General features: G+C 47.8%; 4 protein-coding genes across 4 annotated transcripts; 1 reads left to right on the top strand and 3 right to left on the bottom strand.

Moving 5' to 3' along the window:
* Positions 1–65: 65 nt before the first annotated feature.
* On the bottom strand, positions 66–1,669 carry L228DRAFT_250503 (hypothetical protein). Its single transcript, XM_018333348.1, has one exon. The coding sequence runs from the start codon at positions 1,580–1,582 to the stop codon at positions 167–169; it is 1,416 nt and encodes a 471-aa protein (XP_018185621.1). The 5' UTR covers positions 1,583–1,669; the 3' UTR covers positions 66–166.
* Positions 1,670–5,774: 4,105 nt separating this feature from the next.
* Positions 5,775–7,519, top strand: L228DRAFT_34966 (hypothetical protein). The gene is made up of 2 exons (XM_018336509.1): positions 5,775–6,499; positions 7,181–7,519. Exons 1-2 carry the CDS (start codon positions 6,005–6,007, stop codon positions 7,256–7,258), a joined length of 573 nt encoding a protein of 190 aa, XP_018185620.1. The 5' UTR covers positions 5,775–6,004; the 3' UTR covers positions 7,259–7,519.
* A 129-nt stretch (positions 7,520–7,648) lies between these two features.
* L228DRAFT_254208 (hypothetical protein) lies at positions 7,649–9,511 on the bottom strand (the record flags this gene model as incomplete). The annotated part of the gene is made up of 4 exons (XM_018333811.1): positions 7,649–7,710; positions 7,879–8,002; positions 8,099–9,110; positions 9,198–9,511. 4 exons carry the CDS (start codon positions 9,509–9,511, stop codon positions 7,649–7,651), a joined length of 1,512 nt encoding a protein of 503 aa, XP_018185619.1.
* Positions 9,512–10,443: 932 nt separating this feature from the next.
* On the bottom strand, positions 10,444–12,338 carry L228DRAFT_223988 (DnaJ-domain-containing protein). Its single transcript, XM_018330334.1, has 3 exons — positions 12,066–12,338; positions 11,787–11,875; positions 10,444–11,717 (listed from the first exon to the last, which is right to left on the bottom strand). Exons 1-3 carry the CDS (start codon positions 12,141–12,143, stop codon positions 10,649–10,651), a joined length of 1,236 nt encoding a protein of 411 aa, XP_018185618.1. The 5' UTR covers positions 12,144–12,338; the 3' UTR covers positions 10,444–10,648.
* Between the last annotated feature and the right edge of the window lie 2,491 nt (positions 12,339–14,829).

Below are 14,829 nucleotides of genomic sequence, written 5' to 3'. Positions count from 1 at the left end.
CTCCAAACGAACTTTTCTTGTGAACGTGCCATACGAACATGAACTTGAATATGAGATATTCGATTTCTCCATCTACCTTCAATTTTTTTTTAAAAAAAAAAATTCCTCGGAACTCCTCGACAAATACTACAGGGGTATAAATCATATTCTGCGCAGGAACCAAATTCTACTTTTCCGACCCGCCGCCATACCCTTTGAGTGTCATGATTCCACACGGCAGAAGGCTCTGATCGGGATACATTCGAGAATGGAGATGAATTTCTGGAACGTGGTCCTGCATAGTCCCAGTGCTTTGCACGCTTCCAGGAGCGTGACCAGGACCAGGAACAGGGTCGAGAGAAGGCGCATGAGACTGGTGCGCTGCGAACGCGAGGCCTATTCCATTCTCATCTACTCCCGCAGCAGTAGCAGCCGACGGATTCTGCCTTTCCGTTCCTGCAGCTCCATCTGTTGTTGGTGCCGTAAATGTACCTGTACTCGTCCTTGTCCCCGTACCTTTGCCCTTGCCTTTCCCTTTACTTACCCCAGCGCCTGTAACGCTCGCTCCTCCTGCCGCGCCTCGCGCTTTCGACCGTCGCTGCTGCTGTTGTTGTTGTTGCTGTTGCTGTTGCACCTCCTTCATGCGTCCTTTGACCGTGGACAAACTAATGCCCATGCCCTGCAGCACAGTCGCGTGCAGCGTCTTGACGCCCATGCCGGGATGGTCCGTGACAGCGCGCCATATCGCTTCGTCCTGCTCGAGGGTCGTCTTGCGATGCCGGCCTGTTCGCGGCTTGGATGTCCCGTCGTAGAGTTTCTGCGGGGTTGATGCTGTAGGTGCTGTTGTAGGTGCAGCTGTAGATGTCGACGTCAGTGCTTTTGTGCTTGTATCGTTTGTAGGACTAGTTCTAGTTGTAGTTGGAGACGCTGTACCGGGCTGCTCAGCGCCAGATATTGTGTGGGCAGGTACTAATGTATCTAGTCCACTCCCGATCCCGGTTCCGTTGACCTGCGCGTCGTGCCCGTCATTGGCATTGATGTTGTTATTATGATGGCCGTCGGCATCAAGGATATCGCTATCCGTGGTGGGATTTGCGCCCTCTGCGCCATCAGCGGGCTGGGCAGATCCTGCGGGTTGTGCTTGCTCCTGCTCCTGCTCCTGTGTAAGACGCCAGGCTTTCAGGGTGCGCTGCACGGTGCTCGTGTTTATCCCAAAGACGCGAGCAATGTCGCGTATGGAGGCATTGCCAATACATGCGGCGCCTACAATTTGACCGCGCTCAAAGGGCGTGAGTTCTCGACGGAAAGTCTTTCGGACACTTTGCGCAGCGATAAGTGACGCGAGGCGTTGCGTCGATGGCGCTGCCTTTGGCTGTTGTTTCTGATTTTGCTTTTGTTTCGATTGTTGCTGCTGTCGTCTCGCAGCTTGCGTCTGTGTTTGTGTTTCTGTCTGCGAGTTTGACTGGGGCTGTTGTGGTTGTGATGATGTAGTATCAGGAGAGAGCGTTGTTTGAGGCTGGCCATTCAAGTCAGGATAGGTAGCGTATCCGAGTCCTTGGTCAGGCTGTGAACCCGTCTGTGAAAACGGCGGTGCCGCCGTCATGACTGACAAGTCTAGTGGCTGTAGGTGTTGTAACAGTTGACTAGGTAGCTAATTGTTGGTTGTTTATATTTCGGACAAGAATGGAGGTGCAACACTTTTTGATCGCGTACTCGGGCAACGATCCGAGTTTGGGAGCTGCCGGGGACACAGCTAGCGAGATGAGCTAACTTGACGTAATCAGCCAACCCGAACAGGTAGAAATCCCATACAAAAGTATGAATCCAATGGATTTTAATTTTTTTTTATAGTATTTATATCTCAACATATACGAGGCAATTTATCTTGAAATTCAACATACATAATTTCTAGGGGTATATATATCCTACAAGCAAATTGAAACATTTTTAGAGTGTTGAATTTATATGTTTTGTTTATTTAAGACTAAAATTATTATATTCTATCATATTAAGGACGTAGTCAAGTATAACTGGCCATGAGCATTACATAGCCCGAGGCTGTATACAGCCAAACCCATGTGCAATCTTGTCATAAAACAATTCTTCGAACAATACTGGTGAAGTAAATTGAGTGGATGCATGACTTCTGCAAAACGAGATAGGGGAAGCAGAGGCCAGAAGGTCACTCTGATGGAAAGCCAAACCCTGGTTTGGTGAGAGATACCCGCCACTAGCCTCGGGAGCGAAGCCCTTGGAAGAACAGTGGAACGAACAGACAGACGTAAAGGATCTACATACAGCCAGACCATCACATCCAACAAATGGGATTCGGATTCCTGATCAAGGGCTATTCCGGAAAAAAGAATATTCAATCTGACAAAACCCCAGAAACCCAATTCACTTGCTATTCTTCTCATGATATCTTTGCTAACCAATGAATTCAGTTATCTTCGGTGGGCTTTATCTTGAAGATTCATCAAAGACCTTCTCACAGTGAAGGTGGAGTCTAAAGTGACTCTTTTATTCCCTTGGCAGCCGCGCTGAGCACAAAATTCTTTTAAATAGCCTCCATTCGTCCTGCATGGAAAGCCCTTTGGAAATGGGGAAAAAATCCACGTTCAATCCGTTTACCAGACAGTATTGGCATAGTATCTCTGCCAACAAAGCCTTGGAGAATGAAAGGGCTCTCTTGAAGTGTGTCCTTCCCCGTTCGGATCCGCTGCGCTAGATCTGTGTATCGTACCTGCATTATCAAATGGAAGGGCAGCTAGCTCTTGGGCATAACAATTTTAAAGAAACTGTCTCAACCGAGGAAACCGCAGAAGTCGCAGCGACTCATCTACGACTTCCGTTTTCGCCACTCAGAAAACAAACATAAACATGCCATCTCGGCCACTATTGTTCCAAGAGCTGTTTATATAACTGATATTGGGCTCGATTCCTAATGGCGCTCGTCCAATGGTGGATCTGGTTATGGCCTTTTTATAACATGGCATCCTTGTCTGATTCCACAGTCATCTCAGAAAGCTCTTCTAGAGAGTATCGTGCAAGACAACCGCAAATGTGCTCAGCTTTCTACGACAACTCTCCGCTCTTTTCCTCACCAAGCGCGCCGTAGAAGGATTTGAACGACGAGACAACACGCGATCTCAGCACTGGCCCTCGGAAGTTGCTCCAGGTGCTTCAGTGGCGGGTCTCTTGAGCCTTAGCTGACTTTTCGCGCTGCGATCTGAAAGAGATAAGCCAGGGCGGTCCGGATCTGACAGACCTCAGAGGAGGATGTATAACTAAATATTTTCTTATATCGATACTAAAGATCTATCTCTAGTTTTCTTATCCCTCGGAGGATCAAAGCGAGTCAACGATTCCCAGAGGGACAAAGCGAGGTGCTTCCCTCGAGAGCTGTTTGACACCACGGTCGTCAAAGACTCTGAGGTCAACAAGGACGAAAACCACAGCAAAGTCGACGACAAACAAGACAGGAAGGCCATCCAGAACCAAGAAAACAAGGCAGACAAAGGCAACCAGTGTCTATGATCCAAATTCTGAGCTAAAATTGGGAGACTGCAGGGATATACTTCACTGATCGCTTTGACGACGAAAGTCTTGAGGGACAAGAGCCAGAGAATGGGGAAGAAATCAGGCGCCGACTTGCAACCCGTCGCGCGCCTCCCTTTCACCGACAGGATTTCGAAAGGAAGACTTCCGCAAGTTTCGCCGTGCAGATAGCAATGCACCCAAGGAGAAACGGATCTCAGAAAGGGTCATCGCGATCATCGAGAGTGGCCTGCTGGACGAGAAGTGCCAGGGGTGTGGGATACTCTTTAGACACCTTGCAGCCCTGACAGATGGGACCCTTGTTCCGGAGAACCCTGACTTTTCCTATGGGGCGAGGCCACTGCAGTTGGACAGTGGAGTCCGTACTCAATTGAGTACGCTCATCCGACCAACTCCTGAGGAGGAGCTTCCAATGCTCCCCAACTTCTTTTTAGAGGTGAAGGGACTGAATGGTATTTCTGCTGTAGCTCTTCGCCAAGCCATATACAGTGGAGCGCTGTAGCGCAATCCTTCATGTTGCCTTTCCTCGGACGATGACCAAGGATCAAGTCCCAGTAATCAATCCGGATTGGCGAGAACTTGTGTGGAGTAGCCGGCATGGGCCAACTATTTCTTTAGAAATTACCACCAGAACTTTGTCACTTTGAAAATTACCCTGTTCTTGTAGGGGCAAGGGCAATAATTAGTCTTCAGCAGTTTGGTCAAGACAAGACAGACAATAGGGTATATGAATGCCTTTACCGTCTCCTCTTTCTGGCCAGAGTCGGTTCTCTCGTCGACCACCACCTTCGACCGTCACAGCGAAGATTCTCGCCTTTCTCCAGAAAACAAAAGCAATCACCCAAACATTGCTTTTTCGCGTATGTTGTATTCTTTAGCCTGTATGTACCTATTTCGCGGGTCGTGTGGTTGGAGTGGCACCGCCCATGTTCCTTTGTTTTGAGGCTCGGGGCAGGCGTTTGCTTTTGACTTGGGGGAGCGAGCAGGCCTTGTTTGCCTGGTACGTGATGGCTGTTAAACATATTGGATAGGTAATTGATAGGCACAAATCCCATGAAATGTCATGAATCAAATCTCTTTCGCTGGACATGGTGACTTCGTCCGAATATCGTAGAGCTTTTTTCCGTTGATCGCCGGGCCAATAATGCGCAATGTATACTCCCTTACTCTTCCTCCCCAGGTATATACTCCGTAGAATACCAGACATGGATCTCAACCCCGGCATATTATCAATTGCCCATCGTCCCCTCGGTCCATTGTCTTTTTAGTACTTTGTATTCTTCTCACGTCCTATTCGCGTTAGTTGCCCTGTGATCTACATGCGCCAGGACGATAATCTAGATGTGTCCATGCAGAACCACTCTTTATTATCGGAGTATATATCTCTGCTCCAGTCAAGTCCTTGTTCTGTTGTCTTTTGCCTTTTGCTTTTTGCCTTTTTTTCCATTCCCGTACTTATACAGTATATAACACCCTGACATTATGTTCCTACCTATCTCATCTCAACATCACTTACTCAATATGCAACTCTCTTCTGCGCATTAAATTCGCCCTAGCGATTATACTAGTATCGCGAGCCTACAAACTGCAAACTACAAATTGCAATTGCGGGGAAGAATATAATGAGTCTGTTCCCAACCTAGCTCGTCATTATCCCGACATTGAACGAGGGGAGCGAAAAGAAAATCACCCCACTTGTGCATTCCGCTCCACTCCACCCCACAATGACGCTACAACGGCGCACGGCGCCGCCTCGGGCTGCCAGTCTGCTTGTTTTCCCTCGTTTGTTCATTCGTCGTTTGTTCGTCGGTCATTCGGTCATTCGCTTTCGCATTCACATTCGCTTTCCTTCCTTGTTCCCTCGTTCCTTGTTCCCTTGCTCGGGCGGAGTTCGGCTGCGTTGCTGCTGTGCGCCAACCCGCTGGACGCACTGGGATTTACACCGTACTATATCCTATATCTGCACCTGGACCTTGCTCCCTGGACCCTCGCTCCTTGACCGTTGACCATTTACCGTTGACCCGTTAGCTATTACGCACTGCACATTGCACTTGCATATCACACTTGCATATCGCCCGAATATCGCACGATAATCCCAGCGACCAGCAACCAACACCCCAGGTCCTCTCGCACTTCGTATTCATTCTTTAGTCCTTTAATCATCCGAGTCTCCGACTTTCTTTCTTTCTTTTCATGCCTCGCTGGTGACTTTTCGTCTGTATATCGTCGTGTTTTCTTTGCATTCGTACTTTGTTGTTTATCATTACTGTCTCTCGTATACGCATCTCCAACTACATTGATATTACGTCTCTGCATTCGAGCGTCGTTGCCGGCAGTCTGTTTGTTGAGAGTATAGATACCTTGACTATCGACTATCGACTCTTGAGCCATCATCGCCCGCCTTTGTATTTTCTCTTCAGTCAAACGAAACGAAACAAAACGAAACAAAACGAAAAAAGACAAAGAAATGTCCCGGCTGTTCTCCCGCGCAGATGTCAAAGCCCGTGGCTCTGTGGAAAAGGGATGTCTGATTATCATCGATAATAATGTATATGAAATGTCTAGTACGTTTGTCTTTTTCTTTCCTTCCCCTCTTTTTTTTTTTTTTTCTTTTGGACCAAAGACCTCGCCCCATTCATTTTTGCTTTCGTCACTTGACCCATGTGTCGTCGTCGTCGTCGTCGTCGTCGTCGTCGTCGTCGTTGTTGCTGTTTTGTTTTTGTTTTATTTACTTTCCACCCTCCCTTTACGCAAAAAAGGAAGAGAAGAAGAAGAAGAGGGAGAAGGGGAGGGGGCAGTGGGCTGGAAACAAGACAACGATACATGCTACAATGCCATGCTACGACACAACCAACCCTATGTTGACCATGACCGACGGCTAGGCTTCCTGAACGAACATCCCGGTGGGTCCGTGATATTGAAAAAATTCGGCGGCAAGGACGCAACCAAGATGTTTTGGAGGGTGAGTTTACTTGCATTTTATCTGCGCCTATACCTGCCTTTATTTGTCTCTGCCTTTCTTCGGTATCTTTTGTCATTTATCTCTGTATTTGATGTTCAACTTTATATCTACCTTTCTTTGCATTATCTCTTATTTGGTGTCCCTTTTTTTCTGTTTTTCTTCGGTACATTTTTCTCTCTAGTTGGTGTTCATCTTTATCTCTACCTTTCTTCACCTGTCTTTATCTCTTATTTGATCTCCCGCGGTGGAACACGCAACGGAGAAGCCTCGCGTTTCGACATGCCATGCCCTGTGCTGGCTAGACTCTCTGGCATTAAAAAAAAAAAACACGGAGGCGTGGGTGGGGGGCGGGGGGAGCAAGGAACACTGAAAGGCGCAGAGGACGCGCAACGGAGAAGAGGCGGTGGTTCGACTTGACATGTTACTTGTGTACATGGCATGATCTGGATGGACGAACTCCCCCCAACACGCTCACCCAAAAGAAAAGAGAATAAAAATGGTAAAGGGGAGAAACAAGAAAAAAGAAAGAAAGAAAAAAAAGAGGAGAGAAAAGGAGAGAAGAAGATGTTCGGGATGAGTGGATGAAAGAGAAGAGTTAAAGAGAAAAAGAGCCTGCGAAACGAGACAAAATCACAGAAAAGACAAAACAAAAGAAAGAAAGCTAACAAATGACAACGACAGTTCCACAACGAGACCGTGCTGCAGCGATACGGCGAGCGATTAAAAGTCGGCGAACTTGAGGAGCGGGCGCGACTATAGAGTCAGATATACAGGATACAGCCAGATATACAGTCAGTCAGAGTATACAGTCAAACTACACAGTCGGACTATAGAAGAGTATAGAAGAGTATAAATGAAGTCTGTAGAGTATGGAGTCAGACCATAGGACATCATGTGATAAAGACTCAGGAGATACGATAAAGATTCTAGGAGATACGATAAACACTACAGGACAAAAGATAGAGACTCAGGAGATACCAAAATCTCGACAGTATAAGCCACGTTCATAGGGTCTGGTGAATTATAGATTTTAATTGTCTAGGGTATATACAAAGGAGTGTGTTCATGTATTCTAATGCAGAGAAGCCTAATGAAGAGAAGCCTAATGCAGAGAAGCCTAATGCAGAGAAGCCTAATGGAGAGAAGCATCTACGTGAAACAAAAGCGGGGGAGGTCACGGCCATTCCAACGCCTAGACGACATGTCATGACCTGATCTTGCATGCGGTGCAGAAAATCAAATGCATTATAATGCGAGCATGGCGCCAATGCCGACGCCGAGATGCCAGTGATCGCGCAAGATGCATTTGGCCACACTCAGCGGGCCGTGCGACTTGTGGTGAAGAGTCGAATGTTTGGAGAAAAAGGAGGAGGCGGCACTGGTCTTGTTTCCTTTGCCCAAGTTGATTCCAAAAGGCAGACCCTGGTCGCCAAAGGTGAGGTTTTGCCGGATGCTTTGGTTGTAGCATTGGCCGTTTACAATGTCGAGGTTTGTCAGGTCGTCCTAGAGGGGTCAGCAACGAATGCAACAGAGATCGTATCTGGAATAAAGAAACAACAAAGATCATATATGAATGAAGAGATGATGAACTGTACGTACCGGAACGTTAAAGAACATGTATCGTTCTTGATTGAGATCCTTGAACCCCTTGGTGTTGTATGGGAAGCGGTCACCCGAGTCAGTTGACGATGTGTTGCGGAGAAAGATGCATTGGAGCTGGTTAGGGAAAAGGGTGGCCATCTCTGGATAATCCGTCATGACATCGCTGTTGCTTGTATCCGCTATCAAAATGAATTTTCGCTGAGGAAAAGTCTCAAAGATTTTGATGAGGAGGTATTTTCGAATGGACAAGGTGGCGCTGACATCACTAAAGTTGAGAGGCCGAGTGTCAAAGGATCCGCCAGGATAGGTCTTGTAGATAAAGTCCATGTAGTTGCGCGTGACCTGTTCTGGGGTCGTGGTGAGGTAGTGGAAATGAAAGTTGGGGATGCTGCGAGACCAATTGGCATAAATGTCAGGCATGTTGAGCCACGGCGTGTAGGGCCGCGCAAACGAATTGAGCAAGCCCTCCTTGGGCTCGTAGATTTTGGTTATCCGAAGGATATCATCAATATCGCTGACGATTGTGAGCCCCTCTGGCGGAACGAGGTATGCAGTTGCGTTGCCAATCTCGGATCCCGTGGCATACACATTCATCCGCTGAATGTCATTTGTCTCGTTGCCAGCCGCAACTCCGCCTCCAGTTACATTCTTGATCGGGACAAACGCGTCAAAGTCTCCTTCGCCCGTCGTGCGATACGGGAGGGTCACATTCTGATCACCACCGCTGGGCGTCACGGCGCCTCCGCCGCCTTCTTGACCGCTCGACCCCGCCGATGGCGCGGGCTCGAGATGCATCGACACGCTCTGGTTTCCTTGTTGAACAACAAAGATCTCTGCCGTCAAGTTGCGCGCCTGGTCAGCTTGCGACGGGGGAAGGTCTTCCACCGAGGTGCCGATCAGAAAGACATTGGCCAGCTTATTCAACTCGGCTTCGCTCGTATTAGGTTGTTTGTAGACATTGCCATGAAACCGGACGTTCCAGCCTTGGTCCGTCCAATTACCATACGGACTAGAAATAGAGCAAGTTAGCTGATTGAAATCGATCCTACTACAAGAGCAATGCAAACGAAGGAGGGTTTTCAGGTCTATTGCTTACGGGAGGTTCAAAACATTTGTGGGAAGCGCTGCCACTTGCTGGTCATTCAGGCCCAGAGAGCTCTGAACAGCGGAGCCCGACGGGAAATCCTGAAAGAAATTGGCAACGCCATCGGCGACGTAGGAGGGGATATTTGAGCCCAGGCTGCTGAGCACCGAGTTGATGTCGCTTTCAACGTTGCTGATGATGCCGCGGCGCTGGTACGTCTGCGTAGGATTGTTGTCGGTCGGCGAAGGTGTCACGGCCGGAAGAGGTGCAGGTGAGGCGCTCGTCAGGGCGAGAAACGCCAACACCGGAATCACCAGCTGAATCATGGTGGATTTTTGGTAATTTGCCAATGACCGTAGGGAGATCACAGGCACAAGGAAAGATGAGCGAAAGGAAAGACCAGCGGCTGGCCCACTGCCGGATCTACAGTGGAGTAATAACCAAGGTCGATCGGCTCCGTCCGGGGTGCCTGATCCAAGCGAAGAGGCTTCGGCCAAGTTTTTGACTCCCGTCGATTTACCAGACTCGTACTGGTATGGACGGATATGACAGCTGGCGAATAGCTTCTGACCTGCTACTAAGCCTAGTTGATAATATGGATACGTTATGGGTTGGCAGGCTAAAGAGAACAGGAACAAGAGTCAAACGCTGCGGCCTACTATTTTACCTGTTCTAAAGCAAAACTAGCGAATACCATACCATTTTACCTTTGAATTTGTTGCACCTGTCTATTCTGATAGAAGCAGAAAAGATGGCTACAAGTCTACTACGGTATACTAGGCCTTATAATCCATGATTAGGGCTGGATGGGAAATGCAGTACTATGATGAGTTTCAGGTACTCCGTATTACATAGCCCCAGCGGGTTGTTCGTTATGAAGTCATAGCAACTCAAAGAGATTGTTTCGTTATTTACGCTAAGCTGCTTCGGGATGTCTCAGCCTGTCTCCCACGAGACTCTTAACCCGGATCTCCATTTTCTGGGAATGAGGTCGTCTACAGAGTGCGCGACAACTGATGAAGACAGATTTTCTCTTCACCTATTTATTCATTCCAATTTTATTTATCAAAGCATTCTTTCTATTCGAATGGGGAATATCCATGTCGTCATTAGGTTGTAGACCGGGAATAAACATAAATAATAAATAACCCAAGGATATAAATCACCTTGGAAACCTACAAAGGTCGAAACAATGTTTAAGCAAGACATTGTAGATTCCAGCTTGCAAGGAATATCACATGCAATACTCCACAACAATACTTGATGGTACAGACCGTGCTGCAACTCACATGGGACAAATAAAAGACAATGCGCCTTGATATGCTACTTGTACAAATGAGTCTATAGTGAGCTTGCCTCGAGACGCAGAAAAAGAAAGAACATACACCGATTCATTACGCTCACCAGGATTCATCACGCCTTACACCGCTGCTTCTTCGCCCCCTGAACTGATGGGAAACTCTCTACAACTCGTCATGGCTGGATTTAACAGGCCTTCCGCTGTCTTTTGCCAGATCCACGCCCGACTTCTTTCTCCACTTTTCCCAGACACCCCAAAACTCCTTTTCCATTGCCTTGTCCATTTGATCAGGCAGCACAACAACGTACTCGACGTGCAGCGCACCGAATTCCTCGGCAGAATGGCCGCCTTCCTCGTGCCAAATCGGCATACCTTCCTCTGGAATAACCTCGACGGAATTCGGCTGCACGGTCTGGCCGCGCTTACGTCCGAGACGAACGACATGCCCGTCCAGATGTGTAAGGTTTCTAGTCCAATCGCCGAGCCAAGCCTCGCGCAAGCTGAGAACTTCTCGCCAGAAGAGATCCTTTCCTTTTCTCCTGAAGAACGTTCCATCGGTTCTTTCCTCGTCTTCCCGGCCCAGTTCAGGCTCTTTCTCAGACAGATGGACGACCAAGTCGCCGGCAACCCAGTCTGGACTCTCGTCGGCTTCATTCTCATAGGGGATGCGCATGTCCCTTGGCATTCCTTTCTCAATGTGGAGACTGTGCGAGGACGCCTTTTTGACGACACGGGATCCCTTACACACGGGGCATGCATGCTTGATTGTCTTGCCTTTGCCCCCGCATGAATCGCACATGCTCTGCATCTGCTGGAAGATGCCCGGCGCCAGCATCATTTTCTGGATCTTCATGCCTCGACCTCCACAAACGGAACACGTCTCCACCTGGCCATCGGCCGAGCCAGAACCTTCACAGTCCTCACAGATTTGTTGACGCTCAATGCTGAACTCAGTCTCCTGTCCATTGTAAAAGTCTCGTAGTGGTACATCGACCCGCACTTCCATGTCAGGTCCGCGCCGCTGACCACCGCCGTGTCCGAAATGCCCTCCTCCGCCAAAGAAGCGCGAGAAGAGGTCGAATGGATCGTGGTGCTGCGGGCCACCACCTTGCTTGTGTTGCGCGAGGCCATCATGACCATATTGATCGTAGATCTTGCGTGTCTCCTGGTCGATTAGAACCTCGTATGCTTCGGAAATGTCGACGAACTTGTGGTGCGCAGCTTCATCGTTTCTGTGACGCGGTATCTGCTATTAGCTTCCTAGTCCAGACTATTGTTTATGCAAGATTGAAACACCATACGGGTTCTTATCAGGATGGAACTGTTTGCTCAACGTTCTATATGCCTTTTTGATCTCGCGATCCGATGCAGATTTGTCTATTCCAAGTAACTAGTAAGAGTCAGCTTCTATCCACAAGCAGATACCTGAGATGGACCGTTGTATAAAGCGATTTGTTATGTCATCATGACAATGCTGATGAGATGCAAAGTGATGCAAAGCGGTGCAGAAGTGCCGCAGCGCAATTAATAAAGATGCACAATTGTAGCAGACAAATCCAGCAGGTCAGCTAATTACGCACCTTGTAAAAATCCTCCGCACATAGCACCGCCAGCGGCAGAATGCAAAGGAGCAGGCAAAAGCTTGAAAAGAAAAGCATCTTTGCTTTCAGGTTGAGGCTCGCTACACCTACAGCGAAACACAATTGCTGTCAACGTTCAACGGCCAATGCGTTCTGCTGAACGCTTGGTGCTGATTGAGTCCGAATTTTCAAAAGACGGAACGAGTATCACTACCACACTGGAGTTACTCTATCGAAATGGCCATAAAGACAGAGTGATCTCATCGGGCGCCCGTTCCAATCTGAGACTCTGTTGGAAGTTGTCTACACGTGGTTAAATGGAATACAGTGGTCAAAAGCGACGCCGCGTCGGCATCGGGGATTAATGACCGATCAAGCAAATTTATCTTATCAATCTGATCAGTTCCGCGCTCTCCAGCAGAGGACGTCTAAAGATGCCAAATTGCATTTCCCATATAACCACGCGCAAAATTCTAATGAATACTATTTAGATATTGTGAGAATAAAGAGTCAAATACTCCATTTGGAGTATGAGTATATATTTGGTGTGCTAGGAGTCTTCACCGAGACGCAAATTATGCACACGTTGGAGGTGTTTTGCATTTTCCTAATCAGGCAACTACGGACTACACGTAGAGCCTCAACACCTGCCGAGTGTACTGCTCCATCCACTCACTCCAGCCTGTTCCTAATCCGGTAATCCTACAATTATCGTCGGACGTCTACCAAATTGAACATGCCACGCAAAGCTCCCAGGGCTTCAATAATTTAATTCCTCCTTATGAAGTGTCAGATTCCAACACTTCATAAGACCCATTTGTCTCAGACTCCTTTTAGAGGAATTGTATGGGGATTGCAATTTGGTAGACGTTCGACGATACTCTGCGGTAGGACATGAAGTGCCAAGCACTATTAGCGCGTCTGACGCTGCGCCTGTCCATTTGTCCCAAAACGGCAATCCTACAATTATCGTCGGACGTCTACGAATCTGCACCCCGTGGAAAACCCCCAAAACCCCAAGAATTTGATTCCTCCTTATGAAGTTTTGGATTCCAGCACTTCATAAGACCCATCTGCCAGAATCTGGACCTGGAGAAAGTGTATGGGAGTTGGAATTTGGTAGACGTCCGACGAGAATCGAACCTATGCTGGCCGCAAGCCCACCGAATCCCACGCGCTATGATGCGCTTCTAGCGCTTCATCCATCCAATTTGAGAGCCATTCCCGATTTGGTAATCCACGAAAGTTCGTTGGACGTCTACACAATTTGAAACCCCATACAAAGTCCCCAAAGCTTCGAGAGTTTTATTCCTCCTTATGAAGTGTTGGATTCCAGCACCTCATAAGACCCATTTATCAAAATCTTGTCCCGAAGAAATTGTATGGAAACTGCAATTCTGTAGACGTCCGACGACTTTTTGCATTTCCAAATATAGCCATTTCATGCTATGCCACGTTGCTAAGTCTCAAGCGCCAGTAGTAGGGCTACTCTTCTGGCGTTTCGTCCATTTTATTAGGAGCCATCCCCAATCGGGTAATCCTCAAAAGTTCGTCGGACGTCTACAGAATTCGAGTTCCCATACAAAGCTCCAGGAGCTCTGAGAATTCAATTTCTCCTTATGAGGTGCTGGAATCCGACACTTCATAAGACCTATTTATCAGAATCTTGAGATTGAGGAATTATATGGGGATTCGAATTCTGTAGACGTTCGACGACGATTTTGTATTTCCGAATCCGGGAATCCAGGGAGAAGGTAGCTTGGGCGCCAAGTATCCAGTTGCCACGTTAGTTTTGGCGCGTCTAGTGTGTCGCGTGCTTCTAGTGCTTCGTTCACATACACGAGGGTATGTCCCAAAACAGTAATCCTGAAATGTCGTCAAACGTCTACACAATTCGAGTTCTCTTACAAAGCCCCTGGAGCTTCGAGAATTTATTTCTTCCTTATGAAGTGTTGGAATCCGACACTTCATAAGACCTATTTACCAAGACCTTGAACTGGAGAAATTGTATGTGGATTCGAATTTGGTAGACGTTCGACGGTGTTTGAAAATTACCCGATTAGGGAGTCTGTGTATATGGTGTATGCGCGCGAATATCTCAAGCGACAGGGCGCTTCTGGAAAGACTAGTGCATATTGTGCTGCAAGCGTTTCCGGACTAGAGGGTTTTTCTCATAGCCGCCATAAGCCAGAGAGGGTCACCCCTCGGCAACCCCAAAAGGCTCACCATTCAATGATCGTCGAACGTCTACGCAATTCAACTTGCCATACAATTCCTCTAGCTCAAGTTTGAGATAAATAGGTCTTATGGAGTGTTGGAATCCGACACTTCAAAAGGAGGAATTAAATTCTCGAAGCCCTGGTGGCTTTGTATGGCGTTTCAAATCTCGTAGACGTCCGACGATAATTGTCTGATTGCCTAATTGGGTAAGGCGCGCACCCCTCCCTCTGCGCAATTTCATGCTTGCTTGCCAGAGCCTCCGTCTCGAATGTCGCTGGCTGTAATTGGTACTAGCGCGGTGACTCCGGAAACTTGATTCATATGTATATCGTCGACAGACTTTCTGCAATGAACGCAGTGTTAGTAAGGAATATTTGGTGATGAAAAGGTAGGGTTCTAACGAAGCGTCGGCCAAAGAGATCATCTAATTGAATAGAGAAATGAAAAGTTGTCTACCTCAATGAATATTGACAAAGACCAGGTGGTGGGAAACCTCTGAAATAGAGAGAAACGAAATTCTCAGATAACCTGGATCCCTGATTCC

Source organism: Xylona heveae (assembly GCF_001619985.1).
Source record: "Xylona heveae TC161 unplaced genomic scaffold L228scaffold_11, whole genome shotgun sequence".
Lineage (NCBI taxonomy): Eukaryota > Fungi > Ascomycota > Xylonomycetes > Xylonales > Xylonaceae > Xylona > Xylona heveae.
This window is presented reverse-complemented; position numbering and strand designations above follow the sequence as displayed.

Coding starts and splice junctions, on each gene's coding strand:
- L228DRAFT_250503 (XM_018333348.1), bottom strand. CDS start 1,582: ATGACGGCGGCACCGCCGTTTTCACAGACGGGTTCACAGCCTGACCAA.
- L228DRAFT_34966 (XM_018336509.1), top strand. CDS start 6,005: ATGTCCCGGCTGTTCTCCCGCGCAGATGTCAAAGCCCGTGGCTCTGTG. Junction 6,500..7,180: donor CAACCAAGATGTTTTGGAGG/GTGAGTTTACTT, acceptor TGACAACGACAG/TTCCACAACGAGACCGTGCT.
- L228DRAFT_223988 (XM_018330334.1), bottom strand. CDS start 12,143: ATGCTTTTCTTTTCAAGCTTTTGCCTGCTCCTTTGCATTCTGCCGCTG. Junction 11,876..12,065: donor GTGCGGAGGATTTTTACAAG/GTGCGTAATTAG, acceptor GACTCTTACTAG/TTACTTGGAATAGACAAATC. Junction 11,718..11,786: donor TTCCATCCTGATAAGAACCC/GTATGGTGTTTC, acceptor ACCGCGTCACAG/AAACGATGAAGCTGCGCACC.